Source organism: Mytilus trossulus, chromosome 11 (genome assembly GCF_036588685.1).
Source record: "Mytilus trossulus isolate FHL-02 chromosome 11, PNRI_Mtr1.1.1.hap1, whole genome shotgun sequence".
NCBI classification, from domain to species: domain Eukaryota; kingdom Metazoa; phylum Mollusca; class Bivalvia; order Mytilida; family Mytilidae; genus Mytilus; species Mytilus trossulus.
Genome location: NC_086383.1, coordinates 59,940,570 through 59,962,826, shown reverse-complemented (window position 1 = coordinate 59,962,826; position 22,257 = coordinate 59,940,570). Strand labels below are relative to the sequence as shown.

The 22,257-nt window shown below is 30.6% G+C and overlaps 1 protein-coding gene across 1 annotated transcript; it reads right to left on the bottom strand.

Annotated features, from left to right (window-relative positions):
- Positions 1-3,574: 3,574 nt before the first annotated feature.
- Positions 3,575-5,079, bottom strand: LOC134690206 (uncharacterized). Its single transcript, XM_063550181.1, has 2 exons — positions 4,891-5,079; positions 3,575-4,460 (listed from the first exon to the last, which is right to left on the bottom strand). The coding sequence occupies exons 1-2, from the start codon at positions 5,028-5,030 to the stop codon at positions 3,575-3,577; spliced, it is 1,026 nt and encodes a 341-aa protein (XP_063406251.1). The 5' UTR covers positions 5,031-5,079.
- Positions 5,080-22,257: the final 17,178 nt, after the last annotated feature.

Sequence of the window (22,257 nt, the reverse complement as noted above, 5' to 3'; positions counted from 1 at the left end):
CTGGCTTTGTTCCATTGGAAATATCTTAATGTTAACGTTTTAGTTTTCGTAAGTGGTAGACCAAAGAAGCTTTGTCAATTTTTTCTTCTTCATACAGGTGTTTGAGAGATGTTTTTTTTTTAATACAAACTATTCTGATTTAGTCTAATTAAAAGCGCTGAAATAGAGATTACAGACATGACAGACGTTACACATATACAGCTTCCTTAGTATCATTTTCAGACTTATTTAAAAAATACCCCGAATTCGACTATCAGGATATATGACAAATGAGATGATTTGACTGTGAATTTGTGAATTCGCCTCGCAGTAATTTTACCAACTAAATCCTTGTATGAAATAAACAAAATTTCTCAACTAAATAAGCAATTTTATAATTCTTGTAGCAGTTAATCAGAGTTTGTAAAACGTAATCCGTGTCAGTGTCAACAAAATACAATAACGCCAGTTTGGTGCAAGATATTCCTGCTCATTTCCTAAAGGTTCATTAAAAATTATATAGACATACTTCTGATATGAATATTCCTTAAAACATCAATGATGGACGAGAGTTACAGGTTCTATGCGATTACTCGATGTAGCAATTACTTTTAATTTACTGTTTATCTTAACACGTGTGTTTATATACTGTGTATCAGACTTTAGGTGATAGGCTATTGTCTTTCCATATGCTGGTGGATACAGACATACAATTTGGACATATGAGATTATCAATTGTGTTGTTCCTTTTTATTCTTTTTTACATATTGTTAGCTCATCTGGCTCGAAGTGCCAAGTGAGCTTTGTTCATCACTTGGCGTACTTCGTCCGTCGTCGTCCGTCGTGGTCCGTTGTCGTCTGTCGTGGTCCGTTGTCGTCTGTCGTGGTCCGTTGTCGTCGTCGTTAACATTTTACATTTTGAACTTCTTCTAGAGAACCACTTAATGCATGTTCCTTATGATGTGCTTACCAAGTCTTGTTACTTTGTAGCCGATCCATCGTCCAAGATGGCCGCCAACGGGGGACTTAGTTTAACATTGGAACCTATGGAAAATGCATGCAAATGACTTCTTTTAGAGAACCACTGAATGGAATGAAACCAAACATGGCATGAATGTTCCTTATGAGGTGTTGACCAAGTGTCGTTACTTTGTAGCAGATAACATCATCCAAGATGGCCGCCAGAGGGGGCCTTAGATTTACATAGGACACTATTGGAAATGCATACAAATGACTTCTTTTAGACAACTGTTCAACGGAATTAAACCAAACATGGCATGAAAAAAGTAAAAACACAAAAATACTGAACTCCGAGGAAAATTCAAAAAGGAAAGTCCAAAATCAAAAGGCAAAATCAAAAGTCCAAACACATCAAACGAATGGATAACATCTGTCATATTCCTGACTTAGTACAGGCATTTTCTAATGTAGAAAAATGGTGGATTGAACCTGGTTTTATAGCTATCTAAACCTTTCACTTGTATGACAGTCTCATCAAATTCCTTTACATTGTCAACGATGCATGAACAAAACAAACATACTCGAAGAGTAAAAATGTCAAAAATAGGGGTACAGCAGTCAATATTGTGTTATCATCTTAATATCACTATAAAAACAACAAGTGTAACGTAGAAGCACAAAAAGGCATACATCAAATTTAACAGACTCATATTACTTTTCTTATACGGCTTAATTTATCTATGTAAAGTCTACCCGTAAATGAATGTTCCTTATGAGGTGCTAACCAAGAGTTGTTACTTTGTAGCCGATCCATCATCCAAGATAGCCGCCAGCTAGGGACTTAGATTAACATAGGACCCTATGGGAAATGTATACAAATGACTTCGTTTAGAGAACTTTTCAACGGAATGAAACCAAACATTCCATGAATTTTCCTGATGAGGTGCTGATCAAGTGTTGTCATTTTGTAGCTGATCCACCATCCAAGAAAGCCACCAGCGGAGGACTTAGTTTAATATAGAACCCTTTGGGAAATGCATAAAAATAACTTCTTTTAGAGAAATGTTCAATGGAATGACACCAAATATGGCAGGAATGTTCCTTGTGAATTGCTGACCAAGTGTTGTAACTTTGTAGCCGATCTGTCATCCAATATGACCGCCCGTGGGGTTTTAGTTTAACATAGGACCCTATGGGAAATGCATACAAAAGTTTTCTTTTAGAGAACCATCGAATGGAATGAAACCCAACATAGCATGAATGTTCCTTATGAGGTGCTGACCAAGTTTTGTATCTTTGTAGCCAAATGTTGTTTTTAAATAAGATTTCAAAAACCAAAGTAGAGTCAGGTGAGAGATACAGGCACTTGAGAGGCTCTAGTTATTGTATCGGAGAAGTTTATATGTCATTATATATATATACGAATCCATTTAAGTACCATGCAAATAAAGATCGTTTGTCGAAGATTAAGTTTGGTGCAAAAAATCGTTCAAAAGACATTAAAAACTGATCAGCATGACATGCACGATTTTAAAAGTTTGGCGTTTTTTCAAAAGAAATGTACACCATGCGTAAAACTTATGCAGTACGGAGAAACATATTTGAATTGTTATATATTTTTTTTATTGATGACCTTCTGCTGCTGTCTGTTCTATTGTCGGGTGTTTTTTTTTTTAACACATTCCACATTTTCATTCTCAATTTTATAGTTTGTCATCATCTCAGAATAAAGGTCGATGTGTATTATTTATGTATAAAAAAACAACATTTTATGTTATATCATACATTCTCAATTTGATTTTAAGAGACGCACGACGATGCTCTAAAGTTCATGTATTTCATAAAGTTGAATTAAAACATCAAATGATCACTGAAATATCAATTTGATGATGGAATAGACTAACGGATTTTTTTTCAATATAAAAAAAACCCACTAATGATCACAAAATATCACTGAAATGTTAAATCCATTAAATATACAAGATTAGGTCAATGTCATAAAAACATAATTTTTTTGTATAAGGCTGATAAACTGGGGAAGGACGAGGTTCTACCGAGACCTTCCACAGTTTTGCGCCGAATACAAAAACTTTTATATCTTTATTACATCGACCTTATATTGTTTTTATACTGCAACTTAAATTTATACATTGACAGCATTCTGAATTGTAACACAAATTTCAAACTTATTTTCATCCCTTAACGAACCTCTGATTGTGGAAAAACTAGTGAGCCATGATAAAATTGACATTGCACAAAATATAGCTGTGTTACTATATTTAGGAAAGAATCACAACTAGTTGCAGTATAAAATACGTTCTCTCCCATTCATCCTTTGTTGTTGAAAGAAGAATATTGTTATCTTGGTGCATTTTCTTTTTTCATTGATTATTTTCTCATGTCTTAAAGTCTTTATTTGAGATAGCAAAACATTACTAGCATGGCTTTTTCTAAATCACAGATCACTAAATTATAAAAGCCATGACCTGCGTTGTTGACAGGTTTTTGGAAAATGAAAGAAGATCATCGTTTACAAGAACAATAAAATTTAACTATGTTTGCTTTACCCTCTTAATAATTTTTATTCTTTACCGTTAATTGAATTTATTTCTTTGAACTTTTTGTTTCAGCCCTATTAGTTGACCCAGAACTTGAAGCCGAACAAACTGTTAAAGTTTTTGTGCATAAACATACTTTCTTTGCCCTTGTCATGTGTGCAATTATTTTTTAGTGCATCAGCAACTTTATAAACTACGTATGTCGTCTTTCCATCTTTTCGGTCAGTCCTCTCCTCTCCAACTAAAACGAAAACTGCTAACGCTGTGTCATCATCTCTGCCTGCGCAAATTATAGCACTACTATCTCCGGGCTTCGCAAAATTGTCTGTATTTATTTGTATGTGAATGAATTCGTCTTCTTCTATACCTGTGCATTTTCCTGTTTGTAGATACGGTTCGGTGGCGCCCCATTTATACAGTCTGCGTCCAAATATTTCAAAAATGTCACCTTTGAAAATTGCGCCTTTTAAGAAATTTCCATGAACGCTTTTCAACCCTAGTTTGCATTCTATATCAAAGTCAGGGCACACACGTATAAGCGACAAGTCCATTTTTTTAGCATGTTTAATACCATTGTTTGCATTTGGATGGCAAATGAAGACGTTTTCTCCGATTTTAGTGTTATCATCTGGAAAATATGCATCTTCATGTTCCTCAATTACATGAGCACAAGTTGTGAAAAAGTACATTCCCTTGTTGTCTTCAAGAAACATACCCAACGTTCCGTATCCCTTTGGACCTGTTCCTGCTGTTTTGAGTTTGTTAATTCTACTTCCATTTTCAAGCTTGGCAAAATATGTAATTTCACGTTTCTTACGAAATTCAATTTTTAAGTTATATTCCGTGGTATTGACATATTTTTCAAAGAATGTGAGCACTTCCGTTTTATCTTCTTCTGTAGAGCCTTTTATATAAACACGAACAGTGCCATCAGTATAACCAAATCCAGAAACGTTTTCATGCCTGAAAGAATAAATACCGAAACCAAGAGTTTTTGAGTTAATTTTATTATCTAAAAACATAGATTACGCAAAGAAAACTACTTCTGAAAAGTTAATTATTGAGCCTTAATGATAATGTTCGAGAATGTTTTAATTATTCCTACTTACACTAGCTGCAGAAATTAAAACAAATTGTCTTTACATTTTAGTTAAACTGAATATGTTCAAGCGGACTTGAGACGTGGAGAAATGTAGATCAATGTTTCAAAAGATATCACACGAAATATTAACTTCAATTTACTTTTATTAGCACATTAATATAGAAAGTAATCGTTGATTACTCTGAACTTTTGGTTTATCATTTTGTATTATTATAATAAAGAGAACAAATTAATTTGACTTGGGTTTTATTCTTTACATTAGTGTAACGAAATATGTTGAGTCAATTTTACCTATAGGCTAAAACCTTTAGCTCATGAATAGTAACACCATGTAGACTGCTGTTTGCACATTCGTCTTCTAAATGACTAGTAAATATTCCAATCGTTTCTTGATATTCTTGAGCTTTGTTGTTAAGGTCTGTATAAATCATTGTTGCAGCCTTTTCAGATTCAAATTTTGAGAGTTTGCATGTCGTTTTGAAGAAATTTGCTGAACTTGATGGATATACGGATAGTTGTCTGTTTCTTGCTCTGTTTTGTTTCGTATTGATACCATTTTGCCCATGTTTAAACTTTGCGTCAATAATAGAACCCAGATGTTTGTTATTAAGTCTTTTCACTACTTCGGCTGTGAATAATGAATTGAATTGCTTCCCTTGTCCCATTCTAATGAAATGTTCTATTTAAACACTCACTCCTTTTATAAAGTTTTGTCTTTTCCTGGAAGCAAGTGGATAACATTGGAAACCCTTTAGAATAATTTCATTCAAGGATTTTGTAATTTTACTGCTAGCGTTGTCGAACATTATGTACTGGTTGTTTACCTCGTAAACTAGGTTTTGCGAATATTTTTGTATATCTAATAAACAGCCTTTGATACTTTTGTGCATACGGAGACCTATTCGAATAGAGACTTGACTATCGTTAAAAAGAAATATATTGAAATAAACGTTATTTGGGAAATTGGTCCCGTATATTGTGATTGATCTCATTGCTGAGCCGGTCCAGATCCTCTGAACTGTATTGAGCAGAATGTCTGGAATCTTTATTATAAATGTAATATCACTGAAGTCTTCGAAGTTCTTTTTTACTACCTCTAATATATCTTTATCCTAAAATATACAAATAAGGATAGTACAGATTTTTATAGTGCAGTGGAAATAATTTTAATATTATTGTGTTTCTGTTGTCGTGGTTCTCCTCTTTTGATGCGTTACTTTCCTCCAGTTTTAGTTTGTAGCCCTGATTTGTGTTTTTTTTCTATCGATGTATGAGTTTTGAACAGCTGTATACTACTGTTGCTTTTATTGATAAAATGGGGTAAATATTCATCAGACCTGACAATCTGCTTCAAAACACAACGATTAATTAGCTGCCATATTATTACATCATTACAGACCGAGAGATTCTTTTTTGACGATTATAAGATCGTGCACAGAAGGTTTTAAGCTTATGATATTAACATGCATTGGTTTAAGAATTGGATAAACTTTGTTTTCAACATTCACTCACATAACTTTAACATTTCTCAAAAATTATGAAAATTTAACTAGCCATATCTATGTTGGTTATAGTGTTGGGTACCACCTAGGTTTTTAAAAATCTTTAAATTATTCACGATAACGGTTAACGGGCACGTGCATTGCAGACATTGATACTTACAAATGCACTCAAACGACAAGATCCTTGTCCACCAGTTGCACTCAGCAAAACTACAATGGCGTACGAACAAGTCCATTGTTTACAGTTTTCCACAAGGTCTGTCGTTATACTGTAGCATCCTGGCTCAGAAGCATGGCCCAAAAGGTAAGTCAAATCATCGGACGATACCTTGTCTCCATGTTTTATCAGCAAGATCCTTGGTTTTTGTAAAACGCAATTAACTTCATTAATGTGTTCTCTAAGAAATTGATATGGAAGATAGGCTTTCAGTGTTTTTTGTGTCAAAGAAATCGATGTGTATAATTCAGGATCAGCTGCTATAACTAATACCATCTTGAATCTATTTTAAGTTGCACATACTCTCGCAGCTGTAAACAAAAATAGGTCGATTTATACTGTAGTAAGGTTTCAAATAATAGTGTATGTTTTTGCTATTAACAACTCAATAGAACATAAAAACATAGCGAACATTGACAATAACTCGAATACGGAGTCGTTTGAAGATATTCATTACACTGTCTGTATTGTAGTTCATGACTTGCTGATTTCGTTTTCTGATATAAGTTTCTATCTAAATACTAAAAGCAAAAAATGGCAAAAGTCATTGTCGTCAAACGGCAATCTCTCTGAGAAAACGTCCACTGACAATTTCCACATTGCAGACTTATTTGTAGAAATTGTCTTGCTACTCATTTTTTTCTCTATCTTTTATGGGTTTCGAGATAATAGGCAAACATAAAAAAGTTAAAATTTATCATGAAAAGGCAATAACTCCTATAAGAAATCATCTGACAGTTTTGGCGTATATTGACAATTTGTTAAGCTCACTATTCTTAATATTTTTGTCCCTTTCAGATGACCTCTAAATAGAAAAGTTTTTAGAATATGAAACAATAACTGCAGTTTACCCCCTTTATTAAAAATGGAGGGCATGATGATTGGCAGGTAGGACCATCGGACAAATTTGTTCAACTAGATGCTCAGTAACGGTTGTGGCCAAGTATTGTTTAATATAGCCCAGTCGTTTTAGAGGAGAAGATTATGAAAGTGTATAAGAAACGGCTCGATACAATCTCAGAATTGGGTTAATTCTTTAGAAATTTGCGTTTTCGGATGAATGAAGATTGTTTCAAAGACAAATTAAGGAAGAACCAATACTACATGTATACGTCATATCACAAATTTTTCCGAATTTGTATGGTTTCAGAGGAGATGCGGCTCAAGAAATCAGTCTCTCCTTGAGTAGTACAGATATGATTAGTATAACTAAGAACTATATCTTTAATATACTCATATACTATTAACATATCATCAGTTACTTGTTATCATATTGCTAATCCCGTGCAGAAGATTTAAGATTTTTAGGATTCACAAAGGACAATTATTAAGTTTATTTTCTTTTATATTATTTTAAACTAACTTAATATCTATATGAAACAAAATTAATCTTATTTTGCACAATCTTTAAGTCCTCTTAAATCTATGATTTTACCAATATTCCACACCTTTACAGGTTGCGACACTGTATCTTCATTTTCAGGACGAGGAAAGACAACATCATGTGATACATGGAATGTTTTCCCCGAGGTATCAGCTGCTTTTAGACAGATGACTGACCAACCAAGTACAATATGCCGTGATTCAATTCTACCATTAGTTTGTACCATCGGACAAGTAAAATCGACAGTATAAATGGACTGTCGTTGTAGTCTTTTGTGAATAGTTGGCAATCATACCACATCTTCTTTTTTATATAGAAAAGTACTCTTTGCACATTGAGGTACTTCAATCGAGTTTGTACCACCAACACGAGAGGCACCTTACCAACAAGCCTAACGTTGTGTGTACAACTTTAATGGAATAATTTTGATATAGTGTTTGCTTTTACAGCCTGTTCTACCCTCCTCAGACATGTATGATTGTAAGAAGCAAGACAACGGCATGTTAGATCCCGTTATGGACAATATTGTCAGAGTCAGCCCCTTCACTACAGGAGCTTGTTCACTGTATTTACAAGAAAGGTTGTATAGGACAATGGAAGTATTTCAAATCCACCCTCCCTACAGCTTTATTCAAATGTAGTGGAGATTGTGTCTGATGGACTGCAGAGTATAGGGTTTACCGATACAAACAGGATGAATGAAGACTTATTGCATATATAACAGCAACTATATATGTGTATATATTACTTTCATGTGTACTCATCTGATATATTTTTTTTTACATATTGCAAAGTCCTATTAGTTCGTTAATCATTTTTATTTTTTCGGCCACTAACTTGGAATAAATCGGATGTTGAAAGCTGTTCATATTGTTTTCATATCTATATTTGTTGAGAAGGGTATAAAGAAATAATATACACAGTTTAAATTTTTACCACTTTGTATATTTAGTATTTTTGGCAATTTTGTCCGCCATCTTTGACAAAACGGAGGTTGATTTTTTACATGTTGGCTCCATATTTTGTTTTGATTAGAATAATGTTACATTTTTGTAGGAGCTTATATACGAAAAATCATGCTTTTAAAACATTGTGCATGGGTTTTCTGATATTTTCTGGACTATATTGAAACATTTAAAAGAGCTTTATCAGGTTTGTTTATTAGCAGATGTGGAATTAAGTCCTGTAAATTCAGAAATTATTGCGAGGTTTTTATTATTGCGAAAACGCAATAATTTTAACTCGCATTTTGAAATATGATTTAAACAGGATTTTTCTCAAAATCGTAAAAAGTACAATCGCATTTAAGTTAGAAATGATAATATCGCAATAATAAATGCACGCAATAATTTCTGATTTTACAGTATTTAAAATCAAAAGCTCCTCTTTTTATCAATGTTATTAACGTTTCAAGGGATTACATGTACAGGCTTTCTATGAACACAACAGAAGTATATCGTGGAAAACACCTTAACCATAAGCGAAAAAAGAAGAAAGAACAGTAACACTGAAGTGCAACAAAAACAAACGCCAACATATATAGAAACAAACTATTTCATAGCAATTGCCATATTTCTGGCTTGGTACAGGACATTTTAATAAAAAGTATTGAGCTAAGCCTAAGTCTTGAAATTTATACCATGTCAAGTGCCAGTAGTAAGGCGTTATACACTATCAAACATTAAGGTTTAATGCATTATATTCAACAATTTGTGAAGAGAATTTCTTATAAATGTTTATCGAGTAAGAACATTTCCATAAATCATATTTGAAAATATCATACAAGTAGACAGACTGTTGATAGCTGTGTAAAAAATGTGAACGTAGTTAATTCGTTCATAAAATGTATGTAAACTAGCTAAACACTAGTTAATTTTGAAAATTCGAAAAGGTTAATATCTGTTTTTTTTTTAAATTGATCAATTTCTTTTTGAGGGAAAGTATTTAAAACACTTGAAATGAAGAAGTACTATTTTGATATCGATTACTTTTTTTTAAAAACATGTATCGGAGTTGTTCATTTATTTTTTCTGTCGTTGTTTGCTTGCTTATTTGTGTTAGAAAAGTACGGCTGCTTTAACCTTATTGCCCTTTTGTTCATTATAGTATCAAAAAGTGTAAAGAGTGAAACGTAGTACAATTAATTATATAGCATATATAAGAACACAATAAATATATTTCCAACGAAATTCACATCATTTCAAAATTAATATTTAGAATTTAACGCTTCACACATATGTACGTTTTTTTTTTATGTCGATGAATACCTTATCTTCTTTATGAAGTTTAACTGCAACGCGAATTCCCCAAATCCATTTTGCTATATTTTAATAATAAAAATCATTACAAGTTAAAAGTTTGTTTCAGATTATTTAGTTTCATTGGACTTCTTGATTATATTGTTTTAAAAAAAACAACTCAGAGGTAATTTGTTATATAAAACCTATCGTAAGCCGCCATTTTTTTCAAATCATCATAGACTAAATGGGGATCTTGTTGTTTTTTCTTTGGTTTTCTATGTTGTGTCATGTGTACTATTGTTTGTCTGTTTGACCTTTTAATTTTTAGCCATGGCGTTGACAATTTAAGTTCTGCAAAGCTCTTTTTTAATTAAGTTGCTTCAGATAGTGATTCTAACTATGATTGGATCATGTATAATCAGTCCTATATTTGTACAAGTACTAGTGCACTATAAATATAGATTTTACCATGCAATTAGATTTACCTACAAATGAAGGAATAACTAAATACCAGCTTCAATGATCAAGCCAAATTACAGTGATGTTGTTTTTATGGATTGATTAAAATATATAATTTGAATTAAACTATAAATAAGGCTTTAGTATGGTCATATATTTCAGGTGCAATGATGAAACATAATGACATAGTTCACATTTTAAGTTTTAAAAGTGTCTATTTCCACCCTCCTTCATTTTCACATGGTACAATGTTTCCGCTTTTCAGGGAATTTGCTTTTTTTTTCTCATCAAGTCCATGTTTATGAAATATTGATAAATAAAAGTTAATATACCATTTTTTTATATGGTTAATAATTTTCACCATAATATGAGAGAGTTCACTAACAATAATTCGTTATTTTTCCATTCATCTGGAGCCTGCAACTAACAGCTAAATTATACCAGAAACTGGGTTCCGTAAAACGCATACAATTTTAAATCTATATACATCGGTATCAAATCTCCAGCTAGGGTTGAATTGAAGGTCACATGAATACGTATGCAATGAGGTCCAATAATTCACTTGCAAGTACACAACTCATCAACCATGTTGCTCAGCTTTTTGTATCAATTATTTATTATTCAATCGCGTAGTGGAATGAACTATTTGTGGATTCTTAAAAATTCTATATAACTTTTGGACTATTTTAAATCTCGGTCTATTTCTGAAATTAAATCTTAAGAAGATTATAAATGTGTATAAGAAACGGGTCGATAACGGTTTCAGAATTTTGTTAATTTCTTAAAAAATTGCGTTTTCGGTGGAATGAAGATTGTTTCAAAGACAAATTAAGGAAGTACAAAACACTACATTTTAACGTGTATGTAAACTAGCTATACACTAGTTAATTTTGAAAATTCGAAAAGGTTCATATCTGGGTTTTTTTAAATTCATCAATTTCTTTTTGATGGAAAGTATTTATACACTTAAAATGAAGAAGTACTGTTTTAATATCGATAATGGTTTTTTTTAAACATGTATCGGGGTTGTACATATATTTTTTCTTGCGTTGTTTGCTTGCTTATTTATGTTAGAAAAGTACGGCTGCTTTAACCTTATTGCCCTTTTGTTCATTATAGTATCAAACAGTGTAAAGAGTGAAAGTAGTACAATTAATTATATAGCATGTATAAAAACACAATAAATATATTTCCAGCGAAATTTACATCATTTCAAAATTAATATTTAGAATTTAACGCTTCACACATATGTACGTTTTTTTTTATGTCGATGAAAACCTTATCTTCTTTATGAAGTTTAACTGCAACGCGAATTCCCCAAACCTATTTTGCTATATTTTAATTATAAAAATCCTTACAAGTTAAAAGTTTGTTTCAGATTATTTAGTTTCATTGGACTTCTTGATTATATTGTTTAAAAAAATCAAACTCAGAGGTAATTTGTTATATAATACCTATCGTAAGTCGCCATTTTTTTTCAAATCATCATAGACTAAATGGGGTTCTTGTTGTTTTTTCTTTGGTTTTCTATGTTGTGTCATGTGTACTATTGTTTGTCTGTTTGACCTTTTAATTTTTAGCCATGGCGTTGACAATTTAAGTTCTGCAACGCTCTTTTTTAATTAAGTTGCTTCAGATAGTGATTCTAACTATGATTGGATCATGTATAATCAGTCCTATATTTGTACAAGTACCAGTGCACTATAAATATAGATTTTACCATGCAATTAGATTTACCTACAAATGAAGGAATAACTAAATACCAGCTTCAATGATCAAGCCAAATTACAGTGATGTTGTTTTTATGGATTGATTAAAATATATAGTTTGAATTAAACTATAAATAAGGCTTTAGTATGGTCATATATTTCAGGTGCAATGATGAAACATAATGACATAGTTCACATTTTAAGTTTTAAAAGTGTCTATTTCCACCCTCCTTCATTTTCACATGGTACAATGTTTCCGCTTTTCAGGGAATTTGCTTTTTTTTTTCTCATCAAGTCCATGTTTATGAAATATTGATAAATAAAAGTTAATATACCATTTTTTTATATGGTTAATAATTTTCACCATAATATGAGAGAGTTCACTAACAATAATTCGTTATTTTTCCATTCATCTGGAGCCTGCAACTAACAGCTAAATTATACCAGAAACTGGGTTCCGTAAAACGCATACAATTTTAAATCTATATACATCGGTATCAAATCTCCAGCTAGGGTTGAATTGAAGGTCACATGAATACGTATGCAATGAGGTCCAATAATTCACTTGCAAGTACACAACTCATCAACCATGTTGCTCAGCTTTTTGTATCAATTATTTATTATTCAATCGCGTAGTGGAATACACTATTTGTGGATTCTTATAAATTCTATATAACTTTTGGACTATTCTAAATCTCGGTCTATTTCTGAAATTAAATCTTAAGAAGATTATAAATGTGTATAAGAAACGGGTCGATAACGGTTTCAGAATTGGGTTAATTTCTTAAAAAATTGCGTTTTCGGTGGAATGAAGATTGTTTCAAAGACAAATTAAGGAAGTACAAAACACTACATTTTAACGTGTATGTAAACTAGCTATACACTAGTTAATTTTGAAAATTCGAAAAGGTTCATATCTGGGGTTTTTTAAATTCATCAATTTATTTTTGATGGAAAGTATTTATACACTTGAAATGAAGAAGTACTGTTTTAATATCGATAATGGTTTTTTTTAAACATGTATCGGGGTTGTACATATATTTTTTCTTGCGTTGTTTGCTTGCTTATTTATGTTAGAAAAGTACGGCTGCTTTAACCTTATTGCCCTTTTATTCGTTATAGTATCAAACAGTGTAAAGAGTGAAAGTAGTACAATTAATTATATAGCATGTATAAGAACACAATAAATATATTTCCAGCGAAATTTACATCATTTCAAAATTAATATTTAGAATTTAACGCTTCACACATATGTACGTTTTTTTTTATGTCGATGAATACCTTATCTTCTGTATGAAGTTTAACTGCAACGCGAATTCCCCAAAGCTATTTTGCTATATTTTAATAATAAAAATCCTTACAAGTTAAAAGTTTGTTTCAGATTATTTAGTTTCATTGGACTTCTTGATTATATTGTTTTAAAAAAAAACCTCAGAGGTAATTTGTTATATAAAACCTATCGTAAGCCGCCATTTTTTTTTCAAATCATCATAGACTAAATGGGGTTCTTGTTGTTTTTTCTTTGGTTTTCTATGTTGTGTCATGTGTACTATTGTTTGTCTGTTTGACCTTTTAATTTTTAGCCATGGCGTTGACAATTTAAGTTCTGCAAAGCTCTTTTTTAATTAAGTTGCTTCAGATAGTGATTCTAACTATGATTGGATCATGTATAATCAGTCCTATATTTGTACAAGTACTAGTGCACTATAAATATAGATTTTACCATGCAATTAGATTTACCTACAAATGAAGGAATAACTAAATACCAGCTTCAATGATCAAGCCAAATTACAGTGATGTTGTTTTTATGGATTGATTAAAATATATAATTTGAATTAAACTATAAATAAGGCTTTAGTATGGTCATATATTTCAGGTGCAATGATGAAACATAATGACATAGTTCACATTTTAAGTTTTAAAAGTGTCTATTTCCACCCTCCTTCATTTTCACATGGTACAATGATTCCGCTTTTCAGGGAATTTGCTTTTTTTTTCTCATCAAGTCCATGTTTATGAAATATTGATAAATAAAAGTTAATATACCATTTTTTTATATGGTTAATAATTTTCACCATAATATGAGAGAGTTCACTAACAATAATTCGTTATTTTTCCATTCATCTGGAGCCTGCAACTAACAGCTAAATTATACCAGAAACTGGGTTCCGTAAAACGCATACAATTTTAAATCTATATACATCGGTATCAAATCTCCAGCTAGGGTTGAATTGAAGGTCACATGAATACGTATGCAATGAGGTCCAATAATTCACTTGCAAGTACACAACTCATCAACCATGTTGCTCAGCTTTTTGTATCAATTATTTATTATTCAATCGCGTAGTGGAATGAACTATTTGTGGATTCTTATAAATTCTATATAACTTTTGGACTATTTTAAATCTCGGTCTATTTCTGAAATTAAATCTTAAGAAGATTATAAATGTGTATAAGAAACGGGTCGATAACGGTTTCAGAATTTTGTTAATTTCTTAAAAAAATGCGTTTTCGGTGGAATGAAGATTGTTTCAAAGACAAATTAAGGAAGTACAAAACACTACATTTTAACGTGTATGTAAACTAGCTATACACTAGTTAATTTTGAAAATTCGAAAAGGTTCATATCTGGGTTTTTTTAAATTCATCAATTTCTTTTTGATGGAAAGTATTTATACACTTAAAATGAAGAAGTACTGTTTTAATATCGATAATGGTTTTTTTTAAACATGTATCGGGGTTGTACATATATTTTTTCTTGCGTTGTTTGCTTGCTTATTTATGTTAGAAAAGTACGGCTGCTTTAACCTTATTGCCCTTTTGTTCATTATAGTATCAAACAGTGTAAAGAGTGAAAGTAGTACAATTAATTATATAGCATGTATAAAAACACAATAAATATATTTCCAGCGAAAATTACATCATTTCAAAATTAATATTTAGAATTTAACGCTTCACACATATGTACGTTTTTTTTTATGTCGATGAAAACCTTATCTTCTTTATGAAGTTTAACTGCAACGCGAATTCCCCAAACCTATTTTGCTATATTTTAATTATAAAAATCCTTACAAGTTAAAAGTTTGTTTCAGATTATTTAGTTTCATTGGACTTCTTGATTATATTGTTTAAAAAAATCAAACTCAGAGGTAATTTGTTATATAATACCTATCGTAAGTCGCCATTTTTTTTCAAATCATCATAGACTAAATGGGGTTCTTGTTGTTTTTTCTTTGGTTTTCTATGTTGTGTCATGTGTACTATTGTTTGTCTGTTTGACCTTTTAATTTTTAGCCATGGCGTTGACAATTTAAGTTCTGCAACGCTCTTTTTTAATTAAGTTGCTTCAGATAGTGATTCTAACTATGATTGGATCATGTATAATCAGTCCTATATTTGTACAAGTACCAGTGCACTATAAATATAGATTTTACCATGCAATTAGATTTACCTACAAATGAAGGAATAACTAAATACCAGCTTCAATGATCAAGCCAAATTACAGTGATGTTGTTTTTATGGATTGATTAAAATATATAGTTTGAATTAAACTATAAATAAGGCTTTAGTATGGTCATATATTTCAGGTGCAATGATGAAACATAATGACATAGTTCACATTTTAAGTTTTAAAAGTGTCTATTTCCATCCTCCTTCATTTTCACATGGTACAATGTTTCCGCTTTTCAGGGAATTTGCTTTTTTTTTTCTCATCAAGTCCATGTTTATGAAATATTGATAAATAAAAGTTAATATACCATTTTTTTATATGGTTAATAATTTTCACCATAATATGAGAGAGTTCACTAACAATAATTCGTTATTTTTCCATTCATCTGGAGCCTGCAACTAACAGCTAAATTATACCAGAAACTGGGTTCCGTAAAACGCATACAATTTTAAATCTATATACATCGGTATCAAATCTCCAGCTAGGGTTGAATTGAAGGTCACATGAATACGTATGCAATGAGGTCCAATAATTCACCTGCAAGTACACAACTCATCAACCATGTTGCTCAGCTTTTTGTATCAATTATTTATTATTCAATCGCGTAGTGGAATACACTATTTGTGGATTCTTATAAATTCTATATAACTTTTGGACTATTCTAAATCTCGGTCTATTTCTGAAATTAAATCTTAAGAAGATTATAAATGTGTATAAGAAACGGGTCGATAACGGTTTCAGAATTGGGTTAATTTCTTAAAAAATTGCGTTTTCGGTGGAATGAAGATTGTTTCAAAGACAAATTAAGGAAGTACAAAACACTACATTTTAACGTGTATGTAAACTAGCTATACACTAGTTAATTTTGAAAATTCGAAAAGGTTCATATCTGGGTTTTTTTAAATTCATCAATTTATTTTTGATGGAAAGTATTTATACACTTGAAATGAAGAAGTACTGTTTTAATATCGATAATGGTTTTTTTTAAACATGTATCGGGGTTGTACATATATTTTTTCTTGCGTTGTTTGCTTGCTTATTTATGTTAGAAAAGTACGGCTGCTTTAACCTTATTGCCCTTTTATTCGTTATAGTATCAAACAGTGTAAAGAGTGAAAGTAGTACAATTAATTATATAGCATGTATAAGAACACAATAAATATATTTCCAGCGAAATTTACATCATTTCAAAATTAATATTTAGAATTTAACGCTTCACACATATGTACGTTTTTTTTTATGTCGATGAATACCTTATCTTCTGTATGAAGTTTAACTGCAACGCGAATTCCCCAAAGCTATTTTGCTATATTTAAATAATAAAAATCCTTACAAGTTAAAAGTTTGTTTCAGATTATTTAGTTTCATTGGACTTCTTGATTATATTGTTTTAAAAAAAAACCTCAGAGGTAATTTGTTATATAAAACCTATCGTAAGCCGCCATTTTTTTTTCAAATCATCATAGACTAAATGGGGTTCTTGTTGTTTTTTCTTTGGTTTTCTATGTTGTGTCATGTGTACTATTGTTTGTCTGTTTGACCTTTTAATTTTTAGCCATGGCGTTGACAATTTAAGTTCTGCAAAGCTCTTTTTTAATTAAGTTGCTTCAGATAGTGATTCTAACTATGATTGGATCATGTATAATCAGTCCTATATTTGTACAAGTACTAGTGCACTATAAATATAGATTTTACCATGCAATTAGATTTACCTACAAATGAAGGAATAACTAAATACCAGCTTCAATGATCAAGCCAAATTACAGTGATGTTGTTTTTATGGATTGATTAAAATATATAATTTGAATTAAACTATAAATAAGGCTTTAGTATGGTCATATATTTCAGGTGCAATGATGAAACATAATGACATAGTTCACATTTTAAGTTTTAAAAGTGTCTATTTCCACCCTCCTTCATTTTCACATGGTACAATGATTCCGCTTTTCAGGGAATTTGCTTTTTTTTTCTCATCAAGTCCATGTTTATGAAATATTGATAAATAAAAGTTAATATACCATTTTTTTATATGGTTAATAATTTTCACCATAATATGAGAGAGTTCACTAACAATAATTCGTTATTTTTCCATTCATCTGGAGCCTGCAACTAACAGCTAAATTATACCAGAAACTGGGTTCCGTAAAACGCATACAATTTTAAATCTATATACATCGGTATCAAATCTCCAGCTAGGGTTGAATTGAAGGTCACATGAATACGTATGCAATGAGGTCCAATAATTCACTTGCAAGTACACAACTCATCAACCATGTTGCTCAGCTTTTTGTATCAATTATTTATTATTCAATCGCGTAGTGGAATGAACTATTTGTGGATTCTTATAAATTCTATATAACTTTTGGACTATTTTAAATCTCGGTCTATTTCTGAAATTAAATCTTAAGAAGATTATAAATGTGTATAAGAAACGGGTCGATAACGGTTTCAGAATTTTGTTAATTTCTTAAAAAAATGCGTTTTCGGTGGAATGAAGATTGTTTCAAAGACAAATTAAGGAAGTACAAAACACTACATTTTAACGTGTATGTAAACTAGCTATACACTAGTTAATTTTGAAAATTCGAAAAGGTTCATATCTGGGTTTTTTTAAATTCATCAATTTCTTTTTGATGGAAAGTATTTATACACTTAAAATGAAGAAGTACTGTTTTAATATCGATAATGGTTTTTTTTAAACATGTATCGGGGTTGTACATATATTTTTTCTTGCGTTGTTTGCTTGCTTATTTATGTTAGAAAAGTACGGCTGCTTTAACCTTATTGCCCTTTTGTTCATTATAGTATCAAACAGTGTAAAGAGTGAAAGTAGTACAATTAATTATATAGCATGTATAAAAACACAATAAATATATTTCCAGCGAAAATTACATCATTTCAAAATTAATATTTAGAATTTAACGCTTCACACATATGTACGTTTTTTTTTATGTCGATGAAAACCTTATCTTCTTTATGAAGTTTAACTGCAACGCGAATTCCCCAAACCTATTTTGCTATATTTTAATTATAAAAATCCTTACAAGTTAAAAGTTTGTTTCAGATTATTTAGTTTCATTGGACTTCTTGATTATATTGTTTAAAAAAATCAAACTCAGAGGTAATTTGTTATATAATACCTATCGTAAGTCGCCATTTTTTTTCAAATCATCATAGACTAAATGGGGTTCTTGTTGTTTTTTCTTTGGTTTTCTATGTTGTGTCATGTGTACTATTGTTTGTCTGTTTGACCTTTTAATTTTTAGCCATGGCGTTGACAATTTAAGTTCTGCAACGCTCTTTTTTAATTAAGTTGCTTCAGATAGTGATTCTAACTATGATTGGATCATGTATAATCAGTCCTATATTTGTACAAGTACCAGTGCACTATAAATATAGATTTTACCATGCAATTAGATTTACCTACAAATGAAGGAATAACTAAATACCAGCTTCAATGATCAAGCCAAATTACAGTGATGTTGTTTTTATGGATTGATTAAAATATATAGTTTGAATTAAACTATAAATAAGGCTTTAGTATGGTCATATATTTCAGGTGCAATGATGAAACATAATGACATAGTTCACATTTTAAGTTTTAAAAGTGTCTATTTCCATCCTCCTTCATTTTCACATGGTACAATGTTTCCGCTTTTCAGGGAATTTGCTTTTTTTTTTCTCATCAAGTCCATGTTTATGAAATATTGATAAATAAAAGTTAATATACCATTTTTTTATATGGTTAATAATTTTCACCATAATATGAGAGAGTTCACTAACAATAATTCGTTATTTTTCCATTCATCTGGAGCCTGCAACTAACAGCTAAATTATACCAGAAACTGGGTTCCGTAAAACGCATACAATTTTAAATCTATATACATCGGTATCAAATCTCCAGCTAGGGTTGAATTGAAGGTCATATGAATACGTATGCAATGAGGTCCAATAATTCACTTGCAAGTACACAACTCATCAACCATGTTGCTCAGCTTTTTGTATCAATTATTTATTATTCAATCGCGTAGTGGAATACACTATTTGTGGATTCTTATAAATTCTATATAACTTTTGGACTATTCTAAATCTCGGTCTATTTCTGAAATTAAATCTTAAGAAGATTATAAATGTGTATAAGAAACGGGTCGATAACGGTTTCAGAATTGGGTTAATTTCTTAAAAAATTGCGTTTTCGGTGGAATGAAGATTGTTTCAAAGACAAATTAAGGAAGTACAAAACACTACATTTTAACGTGTATGTAAACTAGCTATACACTAGTTAATTTTGAAAATTCGAAAAGGTTCATATCTGGGGTTTTTTAAATTCATCAATTTATTTTTGATGGAAAGTATTTATACACTTGAAATGAAGAAGTACTGTTTTAATATCGATAATGGTTTTTTTTAAACATGTATCGGGGTTGTACATATATTTTTTCTTGCGTTGTTTGCTTGCTTATTTATGTTAGAAAAGTACGGCTGCTTTAACCTTATTGCCCTTTTATTCGTTATAGTATCAAACAGTGTAAAGAGTGAAAGTAGTACAATTAATTTTATAGCATGTATAAGAACACAATAAATATATTTCCAGCGAAATTTACATCATTTCAAAATTAATATTTAGAATTTAACGCTTCACACATATGTACGTTTTTTTTTATGTCGATGAATACCTTATCTTCTGTATGAAGTTTAACTGCAACGCGAATTCCCCAAAGCTATTTTGCTATATTTTAATAATAAAAATCCTTACAAGTTAAAAGTTTGTTTCAGATTATTTAGTTTCATTGGACTTCTTGATTATATTGTTTTAAAAAAAAACCTCAGAGGTAATTTGTTATATAAAACCTATCGTAAGCCGCCATTTTTTTTTCAAATCATCATAGACTAAATGGGGTTCTTGTTGTTTTTTCTTTGGTTTTCTATGTTGTGTCATGTGTACTATTGTTTGTCTGTTTGACCTTTTAATTTTTAGCCATGGCGTTGACAATTTAAGTTCTGCAAAGCTCTTTTTTAATTAAGTTGCTTCAGATAGTGATTCTAACTATGATTGGATCATGTATAATCAGTCCTATATTTGTACAAGTACTAGTGCACTATAAATATAGATTTTACCATGCAATTAGATTTACCTACAAATGAAGGAATAACTAAATACCAGCTTCAATGATCAAGCCAAATTACAGTGATGTTGTTTTTATGGATTGATTAAAATATATAATTTGAATTAAACTATAAATAAGGCTTTAGTATGGTCATATATTTCAGGTGCAATGATGAAACATAATGACATAGTTCACATTTTAAGTTTTAAAAGTGTCTATTTCCACCCTCCTTCATTTTCACATGGTACAATGATTCCGCTTTTCAGGGAATTTGCTTTTTTTTTCTCATAAAGTCCATGTTTATGAAATATTGATAAATAAAAGTTAATATACCATTTTTTTATATGGTTAATAATTTTCACCATAATATGAGAGAGTTCACTAACAATAATTCGTTATTTTTCCATTCATCTGGAGCCTGCAACTAACAGCTAAATTATACCAGAAACTGGGTTCCGTAAAACGCATACAATTTTTAATCTATATACATCGGTATCAAATCTCCAGCTAGGGTTGAATTGAAGGTCACATGAATACGTATGCAATGAGGTCCAATAATTCACTTGCAAGTACACAACTCATCAACCATGTTGCTCAGCTTTTTGTATCAATTATTTATTATTCAATCGCGTAGTGGAATGAACTATTTGTGGATTCTTATAAATTCTATATAACTTTTGGACTATTTTAAATCTCGGTCTATTTCTGAAATTAAATCTTAAGAAGATTATAAATGTGTATAAGAAACGGGTCGATAACGGTTTCAGAATTGGGTTAATTTCTTAAAAAAATGCGTTTTCGGTGGAATGAAGATTGTTTCAAAGACAAATTAAGGAAGTACAAAACACTACATTTTAACGTGTATGTAAACTAGCTATACACTAGTTAATTTTGAAAATTCGAAAAGGTTCATATCTGATTTTTTTTAAATTCATCAATTTCTTTTTGATGGAAAGTATTTATACACTTGAAATGAAGAAGTACTGTTTTAATATCGATAATGTTTTTTTTAAACATGTATCGGGGTTGTACATATATTTTTTCTTGCGTTGTTTGCTTGCTTATTTGTGTTAGAAAAGTACGGCTGCTTTAACCTTATTGCCCTTTTGTTCATTATAGTATCAAACAGTGTAAAGAGTGAAAGTAGTACAATTAATTATATAGCATGTATAAGAACACAATAAATATATTTCCAGCGAAATTTACATCATTTCAAAATAAAAATTTAAAATGTAATGCTTCACACATATGTACGCGTTTTTTTTTATGTCGATGAATACCGTATCTATTTTATGTAGTTCAACTGCAAAGCGAATTCCCCAAACCAATTTTGCTATATTTTAATAATAAAAATCCTTACAAGTTAAAACTTTTTTCAGATTATTTGGTTTCATTGGACTTCTTGATTATATTGTTTTAAAGAAAAAAACTCAGAGGTTATTTGTTATATAAAACCTATCGTAAGCCGCCATTTTTTTTTCAAATCAGCATAGACTAAATGGGGTTCTTGTTGTTTATTCTTTAGTTTTCTATATTGTTTCATGTGTACTATTGTCTGTCTGTTTGTCCTTTTAATTTATAGCCATGG

Bases quoted from the DNA above. Each gene is read 5' to 3' on its own strand.
- LOC134690206 (XM_063550181.1), bottom strand. From the start codon at position 5,030: ATGATTTATACAGACCTTAACAACAAAGCTCAAGAATATCAAGAAACG. The intron at 4,461-4,890 runs GTAAAATTGACT...TTATTCTTTCAG, and splicing joins CTAAAGGTTTTAGCCTATAG to GCATGAAAACGTTTCTGGAT.